Source organism: Homarus americanus, unplaced genomic scaffold, assembly GCF_018991925.1.
Source record: "Homarus americanus isolate GMGI-L3 unplaced genomic scaffold, GMGI_Hamer_2.0 scaffold51476, whole genome shotgun sequence".
Lineage (NCBI taxonomy): Eukaryota > Metazoa > Arthropoda > Malacostraca > Decapoda > Nephropidae > Homarus > Homarus americanus.
This window is the reverse complement of record NW_024736148.1, coordinates 796,633-822,012: the sequence shown is the minus strand read 5'-3', so window position 1 is coordinate 822,012 and position 25,380 is coordinate 796,633. Positions and strand designations below refer to the sequence as shown.

Genomic DNA, 25,380 nt, shown 5'->3' with positions numbered 1-25,380 from the left:
GTGTGAAGGAAATAAATTAGAAGCTTTATCTTTTTAATCAGGAAAGTAAGATAATGTATCTGCTTTTATTTGCACAATCAGTAGCTGAATGTATCACAATTAGAGCATCTTCGTGCGGAAGTTTAATAAATTGGAAATCAAGTCATTTTACACAACTCTACCAAGAGTAAAGTAAAAGAGAAAATAGACCCAAGAATTTCTCAAAAACTGCATTCGAGTTTCCTTGGTCATATAGACTACAAGTCAAATAAAAACCAAACGCTAAATATTATTATTACTATTACTGTACTTCCCCTAGTCCATAAATGGTTTTCAGGGATAAAAAAAAAGTAGCAGTATTTATTAACTTTACCTGATCGAGTTGCTAAGTAGTGAATATCGAGGAACGCAAATATTCTCATGAATACTGTAAATAAATTATTCTCTCCCCGTACGAACAATTTTACTATCTAATTGTATTTTACATTAACTAATAACACATATCTTGTATTATATACTATACATATAAAGGAATTGTTGGTTTAAATAGAGTTAATGAAATCCATCCCTTGACAACAGTGTCCAGGAGGTAAACAAAGCCAGCTGGGAGACACGATCACTACCTTTATCTGGGTGATAACTGGTTAGTCTAATATCCTTTGTGTGTGTGTTTTACTAGGTTGATATGCCTCTTGTGTTTCGTTTAACGATTTATATATGTCATAGTGTTTTTTGGAGAATGAAGAAAAGAAAACTAATTAACGTATATGTTTGTACAAGGCCAAGTTGTGTTCACTTGAGACTAACGTCTAACAATTATATTCTTGGTTTTGTGTAACATGGGGTGGAGTCAGGTTAAGATTTATGTAACATGACATTCTGTTGTGTTACTTAGTTGAAATAGTGTACACGGGTTTCTTATCACGCATTTGTCAATGAAACTGTATTGCCGATAGTGTTGGTTATGTTAAAAGTATCCTCTACAAAGAAACTTTTTATATTCTACTTATAAATTAATATATCAAGAAGCTGACATGGAATAGAAAGTACATTGTCATAATTTGTGATAAAGGTACTTTACTAACTACTTGAGGAAATTAAAAAATTATGTTTCAGAGGCAAGCTATATGTCTGTTATTACTGTTTAGTTGAATACAGTATTCTGTAAGCTGATTTCCCTGTGTTTATTCGGTGATACTGTAAGACAGTTGCACACTACCACCAGACTTAACCTTCATAATCTAATCTAATCTAATCTAATCTACCTGCATACTTATGTAATTTAATCTACGTAACTAAGCTAACCAAATTTATCTAACCTTAAATATGTACTGTACTTCCGTCCTGGGATAGATAGGCTTAGTTTTCTTTTATTTATGATAAATTAAATTAAGTTATGTTCGCTGGGAAGCATTCATGTGTATCGCCAAACTAATACAGTTTGTTTCTTGTGCCTCAAATTGGATTGGGGTTTTGCGAGTCTCTTGTCCCCAGAAGCTACTGGTATTATTGTACTGCATTTTGCAACATTTTGTGCATAAGAAAATTTGTGTATGGTAATTTTTGATGCTTTAATTTGATGCAAAAATATATTACAAACCAAAGTTCAGCAAATGTGCCTGCAAAAAGTATACAGTACCGGTATGTGCTTACAACCAGCAGTCATAGATATTGTGACTTTATTTGGCCTTGAAAATGATCCAAGTTCCTCTATCAGCAGTTCTGTGTAAACATCAGTAGCATAAGAGTAAACAACTGATAATATCAGTAGTATACATACAGTATACAGTGATTTCAAATACTGTGTCCAGTAATAAAATAAAGTACAATAATTGCTGTACAGTATTATATAATGGATATTTTCTATTTTTCATTAACCAGGTGCCCACTGAACTACCACTGCCATGGCTCGGCGTGGTGGCTGTTGTATGTACTTCAACATCATTACTGCCATCCTTGGGGTGATAGGAGGATGGTCAGCATTTGGTGTGTTTTTCTTCTACTTTGAAAATCGGCAGGCAGGAATGTGGGCTTTTGTGTCAGGTATGCAAGAATATGGCTGTAAAGATTTGTCCTTTAATATTTTCTAAATTACGTTTATGTGCATCTTACAGTACCTGGATAATTCCATAAATTCAGTGTTGTCTAAACCACATTGATTAGTTTTCTGATCATTTTCCACCAGACATTTACTTTACTTTTCGATGCATTTGTTCCCTTGATTTTACTTGTACAGTACTTATCATTGTATGTAATCATTCTTCCTTTGAGTTGTACTACAGAGAACCTTGAGAATTGTTTGAGTAACTGATTTATAGAAAACATTGTAGTAAGTTATGATTATGGATTTCTTGGATAACTTATGATTTACAGCACTCACCAATCCTTGGTGTGCTGTGTAAATACCCTAGATACCCATGACCAAATCACTCAGTTTAGGGACACAAAAATCTTGCTGCATGATGGCCATTACCATTTAAGATTGAAGAGTCACTCAAGTGTAGCCAGAGCCTCTGCAAGTTCAGTAACATTGACTTATCCTCCCAGTCAGAGGATTACCCAGTAAGTCTTAAGGAAATAACCCAATAATTTTCTCCGCTGTAATGTGTCAGTTACTTGATGGCTATAAACTGAATACAATCAAGAAACTGACCAACTTGGGGCAAGAGCCACAACAGACTTTTATTGAATATTAACATGATAATTTATAGTAACATTAGTGAATTGGTGTTTAGAATGCCAGTACAGTAGTTTGTGTCCTTATTACTCATGTATGATCTTTATTATTAGCTAACTATTTTTCACTAATGTTTGTGCCTTATCTTGCCCACAGGAATATTTGCTGCCACAACTCTTTTCATTCACATCCTGTATAAGCGGCACACACTAGAATTGTGGTACACACCAGAGAACCTCTTACAGATCCGACTGCTGGGCCTGCTTGGCTCTCTTTCTGGTCTTGTCGGGTTATCATCATACATTGGTATTGCTGTATCCCATCATGAAGGTAGGGCTATGATATGTAATAAAGATGAATTGAACAGTATCCACTATATCACTCCATATCTATAGGATTTAAGCAGACAGTATCAGACAGGCCTCTAACCATAGATAGATACAGTAGATAGATGGACAGATATTCAGTAAAATCATCATTCAAGTTCTCATTAATGAAGATATATTTTAATGCTTGTATATTTCAGCATTCCAAAAAATGTCAGACAACCAATGTTTTTCCAATTACAGTACAGTACTCTGTATAAGAAAGCTAAAGCTGTACAGAACCTACTCTGTATAAGAAGGCTAAAGCTATATATTAAAAAACTCGAGATCATGAGCAAAGTTTTTATAAAGATCATATTATTTAGTGTGGGTATGATATTAGCCCACAGGATGATTAAACAGGCAGGAAACATAAAAATATATACAGTACTGTACAGGATATTTCCAATATCAGCATTTATCATATACTGTACAGACAGTATAATATAGACTACAGGTTATAGCTTTTTAAGAATAGATTAATTAATTTTATTTTTAGTATTTCCTCTCTTAAATATTGATGGGAGAAACATGATTTTCCTAGTCCTAATTTAACTGTAAAATGAAATTCATTATCTCAAGACCATATAAACAATTAAAAACTTTTTTGAAAACATTGAATTTACTTTCAGATCTGCCCTCCATGAATAACATTGGTACAAGTCATTACTTCATGGCAATATGGGCACTTCTGACTTTCAAATGGGGAATGTCGCTGTTTGGTTTTGCCCATGTCTACCGCAAGAGACTACTTGAGGAGTATCACCCATTGCTAGCATGAGGTAGAAATGTGTAAATTTGGTACAGTATTTCCTTTCTGTGTTGTAGAAGCACAGTGTTGTGCATCTCATTACAGTTAATTAGCTACACTTAATTGGTAGAATTTTAAGAGAGCCTCTAAGTGCTTCTTTATGTTGTGCTCTTCATTTAAGGAGTTATTTCTAAAAGGAAGATGTAAAAATAGTAAAGTATATTGCATATTTTTTAATGAACTAATGTTCAAATATTTTATGTTTATACAGGTACTGTACTATATTTAAAAAAAATATCATGCATGATTATAATTTTTCAGAATGCAATAAATGATCATTTTACCAATGATCATTTATCTGTGCCAGGGCTTTCTCGTGCTTTTTTTTATTGAAACTGATATACTATTTAACCACATCAAACACCCCTTAACCGTGTTTGGAAAATAAATGCTTTTCAAATTTCCCGCCGCCTTATGCACAAAATTTGGCAGTTGGCGAGTGGAAGCGACTGTACTCCCTGCCCATTGTCATATATGGTACCCACTTTTGTCTGTAGTGTATTACAATATTACATATTGTATGATGATTTGTAGGTTATGAGTTACGCAAGCTTATTGCGTATTGTATAATTTGACTCGATATATCTGTCGTGTTCTTTGATAATATTCCCCTTAGTACATTTAGTATTAAACAAAACATGTTTAACCAATGTTAAAAATGTGTGATAATTAAATTCCACAATCACACACACTTTAATGTATTAGATTGGCAAATTAACATTAGTCACGCATGTGTCATTTTTATCATCTTTTAGTTCACTATTTTATTGAGTTATTTGGTAGATATAAGTAAAATAAAAAATGTGGAAGCTTTGCAGCGGTCAGTCAGCTGCACGGACTGTGATTTGAGAAATTTACTCTGCTTATACATAAATATTTATGGCACGTGATGCAGCTATTGAATTTTGGTACAATACTGTATATCAAACTTTATCTCACTATAGGCCAGGTGGCCCTAATTGTAATTAAATATAGAGCCTCCATTCATTCTTTCTGGTGTAACTGAATTATTCTACTAAAAATAAAAATATTTTGATTACTGTTCAATGAAAATCTACCAACAAATTTGCCATTCTTAAATAATGGAATATGAAAAGTGTTTCTTATGATCAAAATGCTTCAAGTGACTAACAGAGGAGAGGAAATTTTCAGGGAAAAGATCCATACACAACAATCATCATCCAGCTCAGTACAGAATCATCCACAACTACAGTTTGGGACAGGAAAACAAAGGTAATAAAATACAGTATAGGTACTATAAACATGTCAAAATTTATTCACCTACCTTATAAAATACTGTACACACAATTCATTTTCGTAGTTTAAAACATTTTTGCCCCAATATAGTGTCAAGTTTCTAGTTAACTGCAGCACTGAGGAATTTTACAATGTCTTCCTTTATGGTTTTACTGAGATCAACATTACATTTGATTAAAAAAGTAAATATTACAATAACCTAAATATTTCTTTATATTATGCAAGTAACAATTTCATTAAACCTACGGCATAAACATCAACACTATGAGACATTACTTTCCCCAGGGATACTTTTCTAATTATCAGAGAAAATGAAGACAGATATTATTATTAAAAATATATATACTGTACAAAGACTTTCCCAAATCTGGCAAAATAAATTTAATTTGTTCATAAACTTTTAGATATTAAAATGAGAGATAGAAACCTTTCAGTTAGCCCAATCACAGTCTGACAGTGAAGTCAGTATTATACTGTGGGGATGATACTTCACTTGCACAAAAATGAAGCAAACGTGCTAGAGTTCCGATCACCTGAATGTATGGATTACAGGGAAGGAAGCTTTTGAATAAAATTGTGTACACACTACTCCACTTTCAGGATTAGATATGATGCTTCTAGCATATAAACCTCCATCCCATTGAAAATATTTTTCAAATTTTGTATACCTTAGCACTAAACTTTGTTGTGCTACACTTAAAATACTCTTAAAGCTGCAAACTGTCTTTGACATAACAAGATTGACATTTTTACTATGCCCAGTTAATATACTTGTAACTTCTGCTCTAATTAGCATAAAAAGAAAGTAAAAGTTTTTATTACCCAAATTAGAGCGAAGTTACAACCTGTATTTCCTCTTGACGTAATTCTTAGTTTTAAAGTGATATGCAATACCATAATTCTAAACAGTGCTATTATACACCTGAACACCTTCTATATGGCAGGATAGTAACAGCTTGGTGATTAACAAGTACTGTAATGTAGTAGTCATGGCTATAAAAGTGGCTTTGGGGTTAGAATTTTAAAATATTTATCCTTACTTAACACAGATGGTGATTAAAGTGGTTAAATTTTAGGATAAGAGTACCAATACCCCGAGTAAAATTAGACTGATGTGGGTGAGACTACTGCAAGAGAGCTTTACAAACTTGAATTACCAAATGAACACGTGGAGAGAGAAGCAATTGACATAATTACGTACTAAACTCGACCCATTTTTGGTATCGTTTGTAATCATTATAAATTACAAAAGCTAGTTGGTTGCTGGTTTCTAAAGGAGCCATGCCACCACATTAATGAATTCAGTGAAGATTCCCCCCCATTTAAATCTTTATCACTGAAAGGAAAAGCATTGCGAGTACATTTACCTGTGTGGGAGCAGGGCTCACTTTGAATTGAGCACGCTGTGGATTCCAAAACTTAGCAGAATTTGGACAGTACATTAACTGACCAACCTGTCAAGTAATACAAGCCATAACACTTATGCTTACCTACACATTATACACATAAGATAAAAATCCTACTTCTTATATCATTTATCACTACAGCACTTATAATGTCTAAAACCCATCACCAGAATGTACTGCCATACACAAATGCAAAGTGCCACAATTTTGAAGAGTATCTGCAGATATACCGAGCCTACTCACTAAAACTTTACACTCTTTTGCACTTTGCATGTAATTAAATGGGGAATTTACTGCCTAACTCCCAAAACTTGTAATTCCTTAATAATAATAATAATAAACAAAAAAGGTCATAATTTTATTACTTAAAAAGGACTCACAATTTTGGGGGTTTTGTTTGTAAATCAAGGCTTTTTTTTTCATACCTTAAATTTTGTAAACCACAGCTTTGTAAAGTGGGGTCTACCTGGAAAACATTGAATGATATCACATTTTTATGATCTATTATGACAGGATATTAAATAGAGGCAACAGCTCATCATAACTGCCACTGACCTCATAATCAAGGTTGCTACTCTGCTAAGGACTGCCATCATCTCTGCCATAAGCTTTCAGACACACCAGTCTTATTCTTTAAGCATCAAAACTCATCCATGGAAATTGAAAGTAGACAGGAGTCACTTTCATCTGTAATAAAAGATTCAGGACTAGATAAGAATTCAATGATTGTGACAAAGTCAATTAAATAAAAACAATAACATTAGCAAAGCAATATTATGACTTTTCATTTTCCTTTCGTGATAAAATTAATGAACTACCATGAAATCTCAACTCCGTTAGGAAAACTAGTCACACCGCAGGCAACTTTAATTTTGTCCCGATGAAATCGATCAAACCACTGTACACGACTTTCTTGGTACTTGCCATTCCAAACTTTTTAAAAACAATTACCAAACCTACCAATGTAACAGTGACTTCTATAAATCCCTGATCACTTTCTGTGTTTGCTTTTATCAAGATTGGTGAGGTGCTTGAAAAGGCCAATAATGTCACCATAAAATATAGATTAATGACAATCTCCCATTATTGAAACTTATCCAATGATTCCCTTTTAACATGTCACCCTCCCAAAGTAAAATGATAAAAATTAAACCAAGACAATTACTTTTACTGGACAATAAAAGGTTGTGTGTGTGTGTGTAACCATTATAAGCATGTGTGTTCAGTAAATATCAAAGAGGTGCTGTCCCCCATTTTTTCAACTAATAAACACCTGAAACCTTAACGAGTCTTTAGCTTCAATATACAAGTGGAAATATAACTAATTTACACAAAAAACTAATCCATGAATGGAAGGTGCAAAGATAGTACAAAACACAATAACACAAGCACTGGTTTAGTAATGCTTACCAAGAATTCCTGAACATTCAAGTGAAAATCGTTTTTGGAAAGTTGTGTAGACATCTGATAATCGCTTATTGGACCCCAAGCTCATTCTTTCAGTGCTGACAATAGACTGCCTACGAGATGATATACTCTCTGAAAAACAAGAATATGAAGTTAAGCTTAGCAGCTAAAGTAGGTGGCTCCTATCACCACCTTACATAATCTTAAACAAAAGTAAAAAACTTATGGTGGAATGAGAATCTCATTTTAAGTCAAAGGCAAGTGATTCATGAAGTACTTCCCTGAACACCTTCTGACAGAGCCTACCTTACCCATTGGTCAATGTCATAATATCTGAAGGGTATCAATGCTACCAAACACCATTAGTTAGTACTAGGCTATGGGGTAGCTGCAGAGCCTCTTACTGTGTTTACACAGCTGAGAGGAACAGCACTGTAAATCTTTTTTTCCATCTTATGCATACTAGGCCATATTCATCCTTCAGTCAATTGCACACTAAAATATTTTGTCATACCTGTATTATTAAGGAAACGGAATCTAAAAACCATAAGTGATTCACCTCTGCGAAGCTCTGACTTTACGGCTTCATTGTTTATAATGGAGACGGCTGATTCGCCAGTAAGTACGGAGTCGGTGAGTGTGTCAAACACAGAACTTTCTGGCAAGTAAGACCTACGACCTGGATAACTTGGGCATCTAAAAACATCTTCAGCAACATCAGAAGCATCGGTGAAGGTTTCCTCTGGTTCAAGGGATTTCTCAATATTCTGTGAAGGAACAAAATTATATTGATCTACAAATGTGATAAATTAAAGTTCTAATATATATCTAAAGACAGTTCCAACTACTGAATAGTATTTAAAACTAAAGTTGGTCACTACTGAAATTTTCATTACAGTATTCCAATTTATCATAATGCACTTTTCTGTAATGTATAATTACTAAGATGACATCAATAAGGTGTGGATCTCATAAACGAAATAAATCTTAAAAAAATATTGGAGACAAAAGAAGTTAAAAAATACTGTACCTTGGTTTCCAAGTTATTCTCAGTAAGCGTGTCATCATTATCATTATCTCCTGTAAGATTCTGCAGCCTTGTTAAACTGTTATAGAAGTCTTGCTTAATCTCCAACATAGACCCATCTTCATCACACTTGCTCAATATTGAGTCTGTGGGTAACAGACTTCTCACGAGATCAGAGTTATCCACCTTGAATTCACTTTTACCTGGCTCAGTGCACTTTATATTGGAAGACTTGCTGTTTGCATCTTTTCTACTTTTTAAATTCTCAACAAAAGACAAGAAATTACTTTGTGTTTTATATTCACTTCTACTTAGTGTAACTGAATCCACTTTTCTTGGGTGCTGCAGTTTCATTTGTTGCACTTGCTCTATTAGTAAATTCAATTTAGTCTTAGAATGGTGTCTGAGTTTCTCTACAGTACCACCTTCACTGGCTTCCTCATCAGTCAAAAGCTTTGTGGAGTTACTGACTTTGCTAATCAAAGAGAAGTCTAAACCATCAAATTTGTTCAATATATTAGATGATGATGATGATGACGATAAAGATGATGTTGCATTATCCTTGAATGGACTCTGGGTGAGGAAAGACATTTTTGCCAAAAGATCTTGAGAAGATTCATGTATCGTTTTTTCCTGTTTAGATACTAACTTTTCTGGATCAGCATCATAGGTTGTAAAACCTGTGACCTGCAGTTTGCTCAGTGATATTCTGGAAGAGTCTGTGACTGGAATTTTATCTTGTGTGTGCCTGGAATATACTAGAGGGCCATAGGGAGTTATGTCTATTAGCCGAGTAAACTGAACAGGTGACCCCTGTGCTGGAGTTTTCTGCCTTTCTGGAGTTTCCCTGGACAGAGAGGAAAGTCTTGGGCTAGCACAGTGGAAGGGAGTGCCAATTTTTCTTGCCAATCCTGGAGTTCCCTTTAAAGATCTGTTGCTCTCATGCAGTGCCAAGAGCTCTCGTCTTGGTGTGATGTCCATCTTTTCTAATGCCTCAAGCAAAGTATCAGAATGTAAGTTCATTTCTGCACAGCCTGCAAAAGATAATTCACTGAATAGTGCTTTTTTAATGGGCAGTCAATGAGTGATCTGCAAAAACCACCACAACTAAACACCTGATTGAACTTGCTGTTGGACTTGACTGTGTTGCAGCAACAGACACTATTCATACAAACAGAAAAAAAAAAATGTTGCCAGTCATTCCTCACCCAGTAAAGATGGGTTGAAAACCTCTGATCCAGTGGTTGTCTCAAACTATTAAGTGAAATCTCAGATAGATCAGGAATTGATCTCAATCCGACTCACTGACCGAATTGTAATAAGCATTAAAGAGAATGATGACCTGCTGACCATATACTTACCAGAGTCAATTGTGGATCCATTTCGGGTAACCTCCTCCAAGAGTGGGGCATCAAGGAGCTCTGCAGCACCACTATCATCACCCTCATTAACAATTATATCTGCCAGCTAACAGAGAAAAAGATAGCAGTAAATCAACACACTGTCATTTCAATGAATTTATACACAGGAGTACAAACAAATAATACGATTTTGCATCTGACCAGAGCTAACTGAATATTATCCCACTAAGTGGGCAAAATCCAGGTAACTATTACATAATGAGGTTGGGACTAATCTACTGATTAGTAATACTTTTCATTGACACTAAAACTATTTAAAAGGGCCAAAGGCTAATGAGTCATGCTGTCACATGTTATAGGATAAACCTGTCAGTTACAGCCACCTCACACCACACTGAAGACAGCTTGGTCTTGATACACTGTCTCCTATAGGAAAAGCAAAGTGGAGGTTTATGGAAAAGAAGACACTGCCTTGATTTACTTCCTATTGCAAGTACAGTACTGTTAATTCTGGTAACAAACCAGTTTGAATCCACCAACGAGTTGGTGCGCTGTATCAATATGAATGAAGCCAGGTCGAGAGAGACCACTACACCTCCAGTTGACAATCCATGAAGACTATATAAAGAGATCACTTCCCTGTTCTGTACCATTCCACAAAAAACTAATTATTGGTCCTCCAGTATTTATGTTTACACATAAATCAGTCAGCTATATCCTGCAGGTCTAAGTTTTACCTCTTACAGTAAAATTTTTTGGGTTAACCCTTTAAGACTCCATGCACATCAACCAGGGGTGGTCAGTTTGAGCGCCAAAATTTTTTGACCTCTTATAACTGGTGCAGAGGATTGGACGAGTCATATACAGTAGTTCCTCACTTTAAAAGAGGAACATGCTCCAGAAAAAGACTAAGGTAGATGATTAACCTTGTGGGAAATAGTGGGATCCATTCCAACTTGTTCCCACAACTAAACATTTTCATAAGTCATATAACATGACCTCCATCTTTTCCATTGTAGGTTCCCTCCCCAAAACAGTCAACCCTGTATTAAAAGGTGTGCAACACAAGCTCTTCTTTTCTCCCCTGACTTTTTTAACAGTTCTAATCATTGATTCATTAACACCTAAGATTTGTTTACCACCTTAAACCTTATCTAACATGTCCACTTTGTCACCTTATCTAACATGCCCACTTTGTCACCTTATCTAACATGCCCACTTTGTCACCTTATCTAACATGTCCACTTTGTCACCTATCTAACATGCCCACTTTGTCACCTTATCTAACACGCCCACTTTGTCACCTTATCTAACATGCCCACTTTGTCACCTATCTAACATGCCCACTTTGTCACCTTATCTAACACGTCCATTTTGTCACCCTATCTAACATGTCCACAATGTCACTCAAAGCACACTTTTCTGACTTTCTTTCACTTCTTGCATAACTAGCACTATAATTTCCCTTCTGACACATTTAATTAAGTCCAACACAAGTCTACAAAATACACAATGCTCAGAGTACAGACAATCCAAGACAACACTTAGTTGTCCACAGGGAGGTGACATGAAGATGAAAGTGTTGGTCAAGGCAGTGACCAGTTTCATAGTTGTATGCATTTTCTGTGAATGGGAAGTGAAAAAGAAGTACCAAGAGGGAGAGAAGACCAAGATAAGATGGAAATGATTTGGCCACTGTGAGGGTACTAGCTGTTAATAGTACTACTGTACTTACTCTATCAATTAAGGAATTATTGAAGTCTTCTTTCTCAGTCTTATTATTGCACTTGGTTACATCACAGCTTTCTTCATCAGAATTTACATTGGTGACTTTTTGAACACCAGATTCAGCCACTCCAACTACAGGGGCTGTGTTGGTACTGGCCACAGAATGATTCATCAAACTCTTTGGGATTCGACATCTCTTAGGTATGGAAGATTTATATCCTGCAAGAGAAAACATGAAAAGTTTGTATAATACTGTATCTAAGATTAAAATCAGCCATATCTCGTTTAACTAAAGATCAGTTGGCTCTATTCAGCTATCACCACCCAAAGGACACTACAGGTACTGTGGTAGATGGTGAACATGTAGCCCTCAACTTCCTCTTGGAATCAAACCTAACTTACTTTTTTGTTATAAATATTTCATTTTGTCACTCTGGTAAGTCTCTTCTTGCTACACTGCAAGATGGCCAGAATCAAGAGAAAACATGGATTCTTTCTTCATTCTGCATCATTCAATCACACTCTTACCAAAAGAGATGAGCTCAACCTTTAAACAATTTGACCCCAGAATATTTATTTGGATAGGGAGCCACCAGCAGCCACATCTTACAGTTTTACAATTACTGTACCATTGGTATATGACTGTTTTTAAAAATTTCTAATGTTAGAGATTAAATTCTTGTTTTCTTTACATCTTTTTAATATTCTCAAAAATGATAAATGATACTTCCTCAACCTCCTCTCAATTGGATTCCCTGAGGTTTAAAGAAAAAATAAATTATATATATATATATATATATATATATATATATATATATATATATATATATATATATATATATATATATATATATATATATATATATATATATATATATATCACCTTTGAACAGAAAATAGCTTAAACATATCATATGGTAATGTTAATATTGTACCTTTATTTTTAGAAGGTGGATTACAGCTGGCCTGCAGTAACTCTTGTTCGTGCTCTCTCTTCTTTAGGTAACGTCCACGACAGTCCACCGTCAACATATCCATAGTCAATCCAGCCTCAGTGACTAATCTCTTCGTGTTCTCCCCCACTACTATCTATAATTATGGTGGAAATATTCTAATGATTTGACAGAGATACTAAACTCATCCATCTTATTACAGCTGAATATACTACAAAGAAACATAGATATAATTCTCACACATCGTCTGTACATAATCTCATACATACATTCCTGATTACACTGCATATTAATACATTCTCCTACCAAGCATTCAGTCTCACAACCATTGATCTCCTCTATCTAATTTTAATGTCTACACTATTTAATATGTCAATTATGTTGTGCCCGTAAGTTTTAAATCACTCTTATATACATTTCTCAGTACACTAATACAGACTATCTTTACGCTTTAAACACATTACTTTTCAGTTTCTAGAGAAAAGGCGTTTTATCGTAAAATGAAAACTGAACTATTACCCATAGTTTTGCCATGAGGACTAAACTTGAATTTTTGGTCAAAATTCAAAGAAAATACTTTAAATGCTGGTTTACAATCTGGGTTCAGAATTTCAAAATTTGAGTAATTAGTGTTAATTAATGAGCTTTGAAATAATATAATACAAACAGAATAGTGTACTGTACTGTACAGGTATTCACCATTGTATTCTGTACAGTATAGTGTACAGTACTTCTTGTTCTATACGCATTATGCACATACTGTACTTTCCTCAAACTACTTCCCTTCTCACTGGACAAAACTATCTGTAATTCAAATCCTTCTATCCCATTCTAAATATGGAAAATTTTTCAAGAACACATCCCTTCCATAATGCCTGGACTATGCAGTTTTTAGATCTCAATCACAAACTGGGTCCCAGGACCCCTTGACATACTGGCTATACTGCACATTGTTTAATTCTGACATACGGTTGTAGAGTAAATTCTGCACTATCTTCACCAAAATGTGTGAGAGCTCTTAAATTTTCTTTCTAGTTTGAGATCCTAATACTGTTTATTTAAATATCAAAGATAAAAACAAATGTTAAAGCTCACCTTGATAGAATCATCTCTGTGTGTGGCAGGAGAGTAGACAACATTAGCTTTAGGTGATCTCTTGGCTGCCTGAGTGATGCCAGAATTAGAGAGCAGCTTGCTTGGTGTGACATTTAAACTATTTTCAAAGAAACCAGCCCTGGAATGATTTATACCTGTTGAGATAAGAAGATTTTTACCATTAAAACAAATAAGATAGCAATTTATTCATATTTAAAACTTACTCATCAAAACTGTATTTTTAATTTCCTTAATTACTCTCCAACTGTTGGAGAAGAGCACTGTACCACAAAATCATATCCAACTCCCGAAGCTTAACCCTTAAACAGTAGATAAGGATTACCTGATCCAAACCCACATACACAAAACTGGAATGCATGGGACATAAAACATCTACTAGCAGTGGCTGTTGTCCCTACAGGTAACTTCATGGAACACTAGTAAAGATACTGTACTGTAGGACTGGGCATGTGGCATCCCCAAGGCAAGCCATGTGAAAATTTTATGATCACAAATGTTGACCTAGTAGCCTGGACTATTGTATGCTCTAATCAGTAATATATTCTAGTATTTTCCAACATTTGTGAGTACAGTAGTCTGATAGACCATGTCATACTGACATGAAATGCCTTAAAAACCAGAATAATTTTGTAAAAAAGTTGAATATCTCCTAACTTTAAAATTTTTCACAATAAAGTACAAGTCATTATCAAAGGTACTTAGGCCATAAATATTAATTTATATCTGGATACAGCACAATGTCTACTAAGCCCTTAGTGCCCAAGGAAGCAACATAGCCAGTACTACACCCGACCACACTTTCTTCCCCAAATTTAAAATTAGGTACTGTACCAATTAAAGCTAGGTGAACTAGGGTGCCCCAGGGATGAACAACAATTCATTTAGGGGTGAGCACTGCATCCAGTCCATTGCAACTATAAATGCCTGTAAAGCTGTAACAGAAATCTATCCTATATCAATGGAAAAAAATATGACAAAAATTAAACACCTATACTGTACTATAGATTATAAATACTGTACCCAAACTAACCACATTTCAAAGTACATTCTTCCATTCTTACAAGCTAGACTCAATAAAACAGCAGACTCTCCCTCATTTACTGTTTTATTTTTTCTAGCTCACTTAACAGAAAATAATGACATCGTTTACTTACCCGGAGTGAGCTGCAGTGGGACAATCTTGCTCCCACCCCTGATGGCCACTGGAGTATCTACTAAAGTAAGTGGAGGTGTTGGTGGCCACAGATGAGGTTTTCCTTCTGAATAAAAAAGCAATAAAAATTATTAGAACATAAGATGAGGGTTAGGCCAAGGACCTTGACAACCCAAACAAAACAAATGCTATTATAAAAGCCATCTGACTTTAAAAGGTCTAAGAAGAAAAGTTTAAATTCTATCCGTGAAAACTTCTGCAGGATATTCCCATTTCCCCTTTACACTCTACTAGACGTATGTGCTTATGATGATGGTTACAACTACTGTACCATGAGAAAGAAGAAGAAAAGAGTTCTTTCATTCCACACTCACCTAAATGAACTGCCTCTGAAGATGATAAAGTTGATGCAATTTGATGGCGATGAGTGGTAACAGTTTCCATAAGTGAAGGTAACAGGGTATTCAGTTGATTGCTTAATTTATTAACAGTCTCGCTCATACTTGTCACACGGCCAGTCTGAACATCTAGCTCTTCTGTGGACTCTGCAAAATTGAGAACATTCGCATAAATATTAATTGCTTACTAATGGTGTAAGTACATTCAACTAATCGTTGAAGACTTATATATGAGAGGGTCACTTCTCATATTGTGAAAGAAGTTCTGGGCTTTCAAAAAACAATAAAATATGTGGGTGTCTTCACAACTGATTTGGTTAATAGGAACATTTTTCTAATTCAATTTGCCTCAGTTCACTGATGACCAAAATGGTGAGAAAATTCACCTTTGTCTTGGTTAGAAACTTTTGACTGCATTCAAATTATAATCTAGCTAACAAGTTTTTCAAGTGGCTAGAACCAATTGCCCAACAAGTACAACTAACCTGGCTTTGCCTGGCAGTGAGTAGTACGAACTGTGTCAAGCAGAGAACTCAGAGCCAAGTTGGAGTATTGCATCAGACTCAATAGGTCTAATTTATCATTGTGGTAGAGACCATGTAACCCCACCTGTAATCAAAAGTGAGTGATAGAGTTAATACTAATAGAAAGTGTAAAAATATCCAGATGCTGCAAACTTGATGCGTAAAACAAAGGGCAACTGAAAATTAAAAAAGATCTCTAACTTCTAAATACTTAACCAGTTGTTCCCCTATAAGAAGCAGTGGGTAACAAAGTCTTCCCCTGTAGGGAGAGATTATAGAGTGCAGGTGATAAACACATGCACTTATTTCTGTCTCCTTTCTCTACTTACAGTGCTTTCATCACTTTGCTTTCTTTACATTCACTTTAGACATACATTTCTAACCCTATTCATTTTTGCAGTATCTTTATATTTTCTTTCAAGTCACCAACTCTAAATATGTAGCTTGTACGCCTGTGACCAGAGTCCTACAGATGTAATGTACTGGCAATTATTTCATACCTTGTTTATTGTGTTAGCATGAGCCTTGTAAACCATTTCAGGGACCTGTGGAGCATATGCTGAGCCATCTATATGTGAAAGAGAAGTTGTCCCATCTAATAAGGGGGATAAAATCTTCCAGGACGACTCTTCAATCTCTCGAAATTTTTCTGCTCGTGCCCATAATTTGCTCGCTTCACTGTTCATTTTTGATATATCGTCCAGAATCTCTGTCGAACAACATAAACCAATTATCACAAAAACACTTCTAATTATAAGAATATAACTGATAAAACATAATATATGTTAACAAGAGGCAGTAGATGTTTATTAAAGTCTGTCAATATCACACTTGCTTCTCTTCCCATACTCAAGTCTGGTACAGTAGTTCAGTACATGCTGCTAAGTCTTAACCAAACTTTACATTTATATTGCCAAATTCGAGCATTGGCAGACCTAACTATTGCATCATACTATACAGTACAGTAAGTCCTCGCTTAACGTCGTGGTTTCATTCCTGAAAACCGCAAAGTTAAAGGAAACAATGTTAACGGAGTCAATTTTCCCCATAAGAAAAAGATAAAATACGGGAGTTACGTTCCCCAGCCTCCCTATGACCCATAAAATACATTACATATACAGAAATTCAATGTCATTTTTATAGAAAATAGTATACAGTATATATGAATAAACTAAATCATATTGTATTGTACTCACTGATGGGCGGAGATGGTGAAGCAAGTGTGTGGTGGGCAGTGGAGCGGAGGAGGAGAGGAGGAGGGTGGAGAGTCACTGAGACCCAGCAGCAGCAATGTCCACCACACATTCACCCCTCTCAGAACGGTTTAAGACCTCCACTTTCATAGCAAGGCTAATTAGTCTTATGTTGCTTCTTCACAACACTAGCATCAGTAGCACTTGATGGGAGCTTGGATGCCATTTTGAATAGTTAGAGTACAGTATTAAGAGCAAAAACACTTAAACATGCACAAACGCTGTGGAAGCCTAACAAAGGCTGGTGACGCTTGGGGACGTTGTGATGCTCCGCTAGTGAGAGCGTGGCGCGCCAAGATGAGAGAGGGTGATGCGCTGTACAAAGTAGTCCGTGACGACGTTATACTGAATCAGCAGGACGTTATCCGAATCATGGATATCTAAAGAATAGCAACGTTCTAACGAAACAACGTTATCGGGGGCAACATTAAACGAGGACTTACTGTATTACATAATTGAGTCGTCGTTTTTAAAAATATCCTCCTGTACAGTACACTATTTCAAAAATATATTTATTTGTAAAAATACTGTACAATATCTATTATATCATAAAAGTTGTTGGTTCAATCCCAAGTTATTCCCAGTCCATCAAACTTTATGTAAGGTCTGCCAATGCTATGATGGTGGGATTTTGGCTCATGAGTGTAAATATGAATATTTGGCGTGGAAGACGATGTAGAATGGCTGTATAAAAATAAAAAGAGTAATATCTTTCTTTGTTGCTTAGATATCAAGTGTGTTGTATCCAGTCTTATTAATAAGGGTTTACTGTACTGAAATGTTTGGGCCATGAAAGGTATGATTTCATGTTCCAAAAATTCACAAAATCAAGACCCCCTTCCCCCAATTGGTCGAGTCAAGTTGAGGTTTACTGTACTGTATGTGCAAAGGTACAGTAAAAGCCAAACCCATAAATATTGGTACAGGCAGTTTTTGGGAGGTACTGTACTGTATACTGTATATGAAAAATATGTGAACTCTCTTATCACACTTTTTCCCATACATTAATTTCCATCCTGTGAATTGAACTGGTGCACTTTTTTCCGAATCTTGGGTTCAATTCAAGGATTAATGCATTTTTATTCAGTTGTGTAAAGTGGAACATTGGAAGAAGAAATAAAGAGAGAGGTTTAAGGAAGAAACAAAAATAATAATCTTTGATATAAAGAAAGAACAGAGAAACAGTAGAGTTCTTAAAGCCCAGATCTACAGGAATGAGATGTACACACAGAATGGAGCAGGCAATGGAAGAATTATGGGTGCTGATAGTAACTGTGTGAGGGATGTTTGTAGTCTTAGCAGATGGTTAGAAATAAGCAGCAGTGATGTGCTTGGTAGATGTGAGATGACTGAGGATGGAAGAAATGCAAGTAATACTTCAGTTGTTTGTTCTATTATTGTTTTTAATGAAAGAAGTAAAATACAGTATTGAAGATGGCACCATGAAAGACTCACCTTTTTTTAGTACAGACAAAGAAGCAGTGGAGAAAATATCTTTCTGGTGTTGGGTGAGCCTCTCATTATTCATGAGTGCCTTTTGGTGCTCTTGCATAGTCTTCTCACTCTCAGAACATTGTTGACGATATGTCTTGGACAATTCCCTGAAATGAAAACAAATGTTAAATCAGGTTGTAAATATTGTGGAAAGAATGGTCAATGAATTGATAAGGGAGAGAGAGCTGATATTAATTAATTAAGGGTTTGGATTCAGTCCAGGTCAGGGGACTAAAGAGGCAATATACTCACAGCCAGGCAACTACAAGAGAAATATCTAGGGAAGGAGAGAAAGTAGTATTTCATATTTGCAGACACAGAGAAGGCATCTGACATGGTACCACATGAAGTACTGTACTGTACTAAAGTGGACAATGGGAAAGCTAGGAATCAAAAGATGCCTTTATTGAGTGGTTATGTCATTACATACACTAAGGGCTCTGACTTTGAGGTGAAATTAGGGGCCTGGCTTGATCCTTCTCGTTAATCATGATGCTAGAGGCCCCTGTGCAGTGAGTAAGACATCAGAGAATTATATTTTCAAAACAACCCGTTATAGCTCCAAGCCACAGAGCACTTAACCAGTACATGGCTAAATATTCCATAGATTTATATATATACGATACCTTCAAACAATATCTCATGGGTTTATACTGTACTTAAAACTGAAATATTTTTTTTTATAAAATGGGCTGGAGAAAATATTTTTCTTCACCTGACATAAGCTCTGGCAGAACTACAGTACACAATACAAGTCTAAGATGACAAAATCACTGCACTTACCATGGAGTGTATAAATATACAGTCCTGTATATTTAAAATTTCTTAATATCTGGTGGGTTTGTATTGAAAATAGTAATACTGTACAGTATATAAATATACAGTATTGACATATGGACACTTTTAGCAGGCCTTTTATGTGCCTCTGAAATGTGGTACGAAAGAAGTACCTGTATGATAAGATTAGTTCTATTGATAATAAAACAAAGTACTAAGATTGGCTAGAAAAACAAGAAAAACATTGGAAATTAACAAAAGAAAAAAAATGAGATACCTTGGCCATATAATCAGGGCTAAGAGAATAATAATAGACATATTATTGGGTAAACTTTAGGGTAAGAGTGTCAGGAGGCAGAGACTAGGATAGATGAATCAAACTAAAAGTTAGTCCCCAGAAATACAAAACCTGGTAGGTTTAGTGAAGACAACCCAAATATGTTTGAGAAGTGAAGCGTAGGTATCACTGAAAGAACAAACTACAATGTGCAAGGATATTGGTGCATGGAACCATTTTTTTTACATTATTCAGCTATACAACAGGAAAGATCTATAAGATGTGAAACACCGCCAGGTACAGTTGTATCAAAATCATCACAAAAGAATGTTAAAAACAAATACTACTATAGTCCTCACTTAGCCTTGTCCTGGAGACTTTTCAAGACTTCTTGACGAATCTTCTGTTTAGCAATAAAGTTTCGATGGTGAGCATGTTTTGATGCCTTAAGCAGGAGCAATGTTTCCGCATTTAACATTGAACTGCGACTGTGAGACGGAAAGTGAAGAAGGGTGCAGCCAGGAGCTGTACAAATAACAAATACGGATAAAATGAAATTGATAAATAACTTTTGAAAACAAAACAAAAAAACATAAGTTTTTACACAAAAGAAAGACATATACAGTAATGGAAATTATCACCTATTCTTGGTTCTCAGAGCAGATGTCTCATTTGTACTACCATTTGATATTCTGGACTACAATACAGTACTTCCAATACCTCTAGTAAAAGATCAAGTATCTGGTTTATTGGAAACATCTCTTTATTGGACTGGCCTTCCCCCAATAAGTCTGACAATGAGAGGTTCTACTGTACTTCATTAAAACAGATTTAAACTAGTCGGTAATTAAACAAGAAATTATCCCCTTACCTTTCCTGGCAACTGAGGAGTGTAAAGCTAAGCGGGTGAGTGTAATCAATGTTGAGGTGAACTTGGGGCCACCAGGAACCATGAAAGTTTTGGCCACAACAGCTGGCACTGGTTGCCCATTACTCTGATAAAAAATTAGGAAATTTATAAACATTAGGAGACAAGAATCGATCAATAAGCAATTAAACAATGGAGCTTATTTCACTAACAAAACCAGTTGTCTCTTTCACAACATATCTTCAACCCTACTTGCCTTTCCTTCCTCATATAACACACAGCTATTATTCAGGAGTAAGGTAAATAAACCAAGACTGAAAAATGGTAGAGTGATCCTGAAATCTCATTTGACAAGTGAGTTCACAGCCAGGTGACTTGTACAGTATTATATTCCCAAAGCCTTCAAGTCTGGACCCATACAACCCTTACCATTGGTGGCTGGATAACTAGTCTAACGAATTTGTATCCCTTTGAATGCCTTCCATTATAACTAAAGGCATTTATTGTAAGGTGTTTTACAATGCACGGAATAGCTAACGCGTTAGCTTTCCAGACTGTCATTAAAAAATACGGCATTGTACCGGGTCTTGGAAATAAATGTTGTACAAAGTTTTCAGAAAACAATAAAATTAGGAGAACTGCTATTTGGACACAATATGGAAAGAAATAGTGAAGAAAATACTGTATATAGAAAATTAAGGAAAGAAAGACAAAAAGGAAAAAAGTCAATCAGTCAATAATAAATAAGAATAAGACAAAATATCGGGCCCGTTGTAAAGGTAATTTCTCCCGGACTATGAAACCACACGTAACATCCAACAGAAGAGCTGTACGCTTCTTCTGTAGTGGCTGTGTTCGCATACTTACACACGCAATTCAATGAATTTCAGGTTCGTTTAAGTCTTAATTTTTGCACTTACAAAACTGTTATCAACTTGTTCACCCTTATTAAAAGTATCTTATGAGTACTGTAATGATATTAATGTTTCAATCATCTTTGAGTAATTATCAATATTGTTACACCAAAGTCACCAACGGCTAATGAAATCGGACAGCACTCGCTTAAAAATGGGCGGAGCCAAAACTGGTTTCAACTAGGCGCAATACTTTCCAATTTTTCCACGCCATACGCTTTGTTTTAGATCCTATTCAATATACCTGTACTACCGTATATAGAATTATTTTTATTATTATATCACAGTTTTTTATTGCCTTACATGCCCCCCAACTCTTCAGTCTTAATCAAAATATTCTCAATAAGCGGCCATGATCCGCGTATTTTCCGTGGGAGAAATTGCTGATTGGTTGTTAGCTATTTGGGCCACTTGGGCACTGCAGAAGGCTAACGTCCAGTCGAGGTGTTAGCTTTTCCCTCTGAAAGTGTTATGCACACACGTCAAAAGCAGCGTCTGCGCATGCAGAATAGCGAACGTGTTAGGTAATCCATGCATCAAAAATGCCTTAACTGTCCTTAAAAATGAAGATTAGAAACAAGAGTTTCTTTACAAAGTTAGCAGCTGCTGAACTGTTGCTACACACATCATCATTCAGCTGTTCTTGGAAACAGTCACAATGGATTTTATGCAAAATCCCTTTGTTCCAGCTGATTTGTCACTACCCATTTCAAATACAGTATGAGATTTCAACACACACACACATATATACTGTACAGTAAATCACTTTAAACTTGATGCTCTACAGTCATCTGGCTTGTGTATCCAAAACCAGCTAGACAGCTAGAGAAGGTAAGGAAAGGCCTGCAAGAATAGTGTTATAACTACCTAGTCCTGTACACACTATTAGAAATGGGTCCTTTAGGAGGTCCCTGATAACAAAGGGTTTAGTTAATGCCCAGACCCCTTGTTGCAAAATTGATGCTCATGTCTCAAACTAATGAGGACCTGAAGATTATCATCTGAAGAATTAGCTAGCCAGCCATTTTTTTAAATATTCCCTGTACAGTTAAATGGTAGAAATTCTACAATATATACTGCTTGAGGTCAAAATGAGCCGTGATTTAAGCCATAAATATAAACATTAACAAAATGTATACAACTTACCTGCTGAAGGCTCTTGTACCACTCAAATGTTGCTTTGTGAAACTGGGACTCCTGCTTCCTATCTATCAACGGCCAACAATCACGGAACACCTTTGCTGCCTTTTCTTGATCAATACACACAAATAAAAAATGGAGCAGTATTTCTCCAAGCTTCTTATTCATTCGCACAAACATTTTCTGAAATATATTACAATATTGCATTAGGAGGGCAGGGATGCATCAGAGTGGATACTTAATGGTGTCCTTGTCATTGTGGTGGCTGTCATCCACAAAGTTTGGTTAACCTCTAATATACTGTACAGTACAGTCATGATATTCTGCTGAACAGTTGATACAAAAGGTGCTTCTGTCATATAAATCAATAAATTTACTTTGGTAGATACTAGTCTGGCTAAAAAAAAAAATATTTAATGCACATATTGATGTTTTGGAACTTAGATCATTTTTGGCTCCAAGCAAACATATCAAACAATTCTCGTGACCCTTTATATTAAAACTCATGTCTTTGGTTGGGAATTAACTATCCTCCCTCTAGGAAAACATCAAACATAAGACTTATATAAAGAGCAAAGTATTGTATCCTTTCCCAATCTCAGTTGGGAATATAAATAAAGGTCATACCAGTCCATGCTATTTCTTGCAGCTACACAAATACAGTTTGATAAAGATGTTCAAGAAGTAGTTTGGATGGGTACAGGCATGTAAAATTTGGAATCATGTATATCAAAGAGGGTTACTGCACGAACTGTTCTTACGATTACAACAGTTGTATGTGGCAAATACAAACTTTTAAGAAAATAAACCTTAAAAAATATAGTATCTTCACCTGGTTTACTGGTGTGCCCAGGTTGTGCTCCAGACCAACAGCATCCATGCCCAGGAGCAGCAAAGATGAGAAAAGTATCTGCCCCATGTCCTTCTTGGCAGAGAGAGGAGTGTGTTGAGGGGGCATCTTTACTGTACAGGTCAGTATCTGTGAGTAAGACCAGTATCAGTGACTTGTTCAGCACCAAATAAGAATCTGAGAAAAAAATGTTGACACCTAAACTGCATTTGGTAATTAATGAGGTAATTGCTACCATCAGAAGGAGTTGTTCGATTTCATTCATTTTTTTCACACACGTTATCATTATAGCAAGTATTTTTAAAGAGATGACAACTTATTTTAATTATGAGCATTTATTTTTTTTAGTTTTTCTCTATCTACAATCACAAATCACCTGTAGTGGACAGGACAGGAAGGATGAGGGAAAATATGGGATAAAACACGGTGAAGAAATTATCACATGACACTAAAATGATGTCTCTACGTGCTTTATATGTGAAGAAATTAACCATAAATACTCCTTAAAAAATCTGCCGTTGTCGTCGATTATTGTCATTTACCGTTTGTTTTACAACTGACCCACTTGGTCCGAGCATACTCTCACGCCCATAAAAAACATAAAATTACACAATGATGCTTCAACAAAGTTACTTCCACTGGTACCAGATATCAAAGTAAGTATGGCAGGGCATTCGGGGACAAAACCCCCCAGATAGGAAGTTAGGTAACATTGGATAGGTTTAGTCAGGTTCTATTAGGTTCAAGTATGAGTCGCCTCTTTTAAAAGTAGTGATAAGAACATGTGAACAAAAAATAAAGAAATCAAACAACTCCTCCTGGTGGTAGCAGTGTTCCCATACATTATCTTATATTTATATTATTCTCCAAATGAAAGAGCAGTTTTCCTCAATGCTAAAGATATACTATGGCTAGCTTAACTACGACCCTTCTCAATGTTATTACTCTGCCAGTCAAATTCAACTCCAGTAACAATTATTTAAATACAAAATACAAAAAATCTAGGAAAGTGTATATATATATATACACTTGTGTGCACTAAGTCTCGGTTACAACACTTTAGTTCAAACACAAACACTTCCCTAACACAAATTACACCCGTTCTTGGTTCTTCATCATACATGACTTCCGAATAACTAATGATTTTTACTGTTATAATACCATTAGTCAAGTATGAAGACCGTTTGTACATACAGTGTTGAGAGACAGTCCTTGTGTTGACAGGAGCCACACAGCCTCACCTCACTCGGCCCGCCAACACTAGTAAACACTCCCAACAACACATAAAGAAGGCTTAAGTTGTTGTGCTCAATGCGGAGAAATTGTATATTTATGACTTTTTTTCACAAAATATATAAAAAACGATAAAAGTAATTTTTGCGGGCTTAATTTATCCTCTAAATGCAATATATACGTAAATATATTACCAAAACTTTATCTTCTACGTCATCTGGATATATATAATTGTATTCAAAGACTAGAGATCCATCGTCTAAAATATTTTATATATTTTCGGATATTTTTGCATATTTTAGCTAATATATTTTACTGCAATACTGTACTTCGTTATATATTTTTTTAGTTTTCTTAAACTTTGTTGTTTCATACTCATATTTTATCTAAATGATGACAGGTGTTGTTCTTG

At 35.4% G+C, this 25,380-nt stretch overlaps 2 protein-coding genes across 2 annotated transcripts; one reads left to right on the top strand and one right to left on the bottom strand.

The window, feature by feature from the left end:
* Positions 1 to 547: 547 nt before the first annotated feature.
* LOC121872015 (heme transporter hrg1-A-like) lies at positions 548 to 7,269 on the top strand. The gene is made up of 4 exons (XM_042374645.1): positions 548 to 622; positions 1,861 to 2,022; positions 2,813 to 2,986; positions 3,654 to 7,269. The coding sequence occupies exons 2-4, from the start codon at positions 1,884 to 1,886 to the stop codon at positions 3,800 to 3,802; spliced, it is 462 nt and encodes a 153-aa protein (XP_042230579.1). The 5' UTR covers positions 548 to 622; positions 1,861 to 1,883; the 3' UTR covers positions 3,803 to 7,269.
* Positions 5,084 to 25,039, bottom strand: LOC121872014. The gene is made up of 18 exons (XM_042374644.1): positions 24,930 to 25,039; positions 23,718 to 23,864; positions 22,892 to 23,068; positions 20,835 to 20,958; positions 20,323 to 20,488; positions 18,871 to 19,016; positions 16,663 to 16,871; positions 16,124 to 16,247; positions 15,615 to 15,785; positions 15,242 to 15,346; positions 14,067 to 14,221; positions 12,954 to 13,107; positions 12,026 to 12,237; positions 10,291 to 10,396; positions 8,933 to 9,963; positions 8,462 to 8,669; positions 7,906 to 8,034; positions 5,084 to 7,182 (listed from the first exon to the last, which is right to left on the bottom strand). Exons 2-18 carry the CDS (start codon positions 23,841 to 23,843, stop codon positions 7,136 to 7,138), a joined length of 3,390 nt encoding a protein of 1,129 aa, XP_042230578.1. The 5' UTR covers positions 23,844 to 23,864; positions 24,930 to 25,039; the 3' UTR covers positions 5,084 to 7,135.
* Between the last annotated feature and the right edge of the window lie 341 nt (positions 25,040 to 25,380).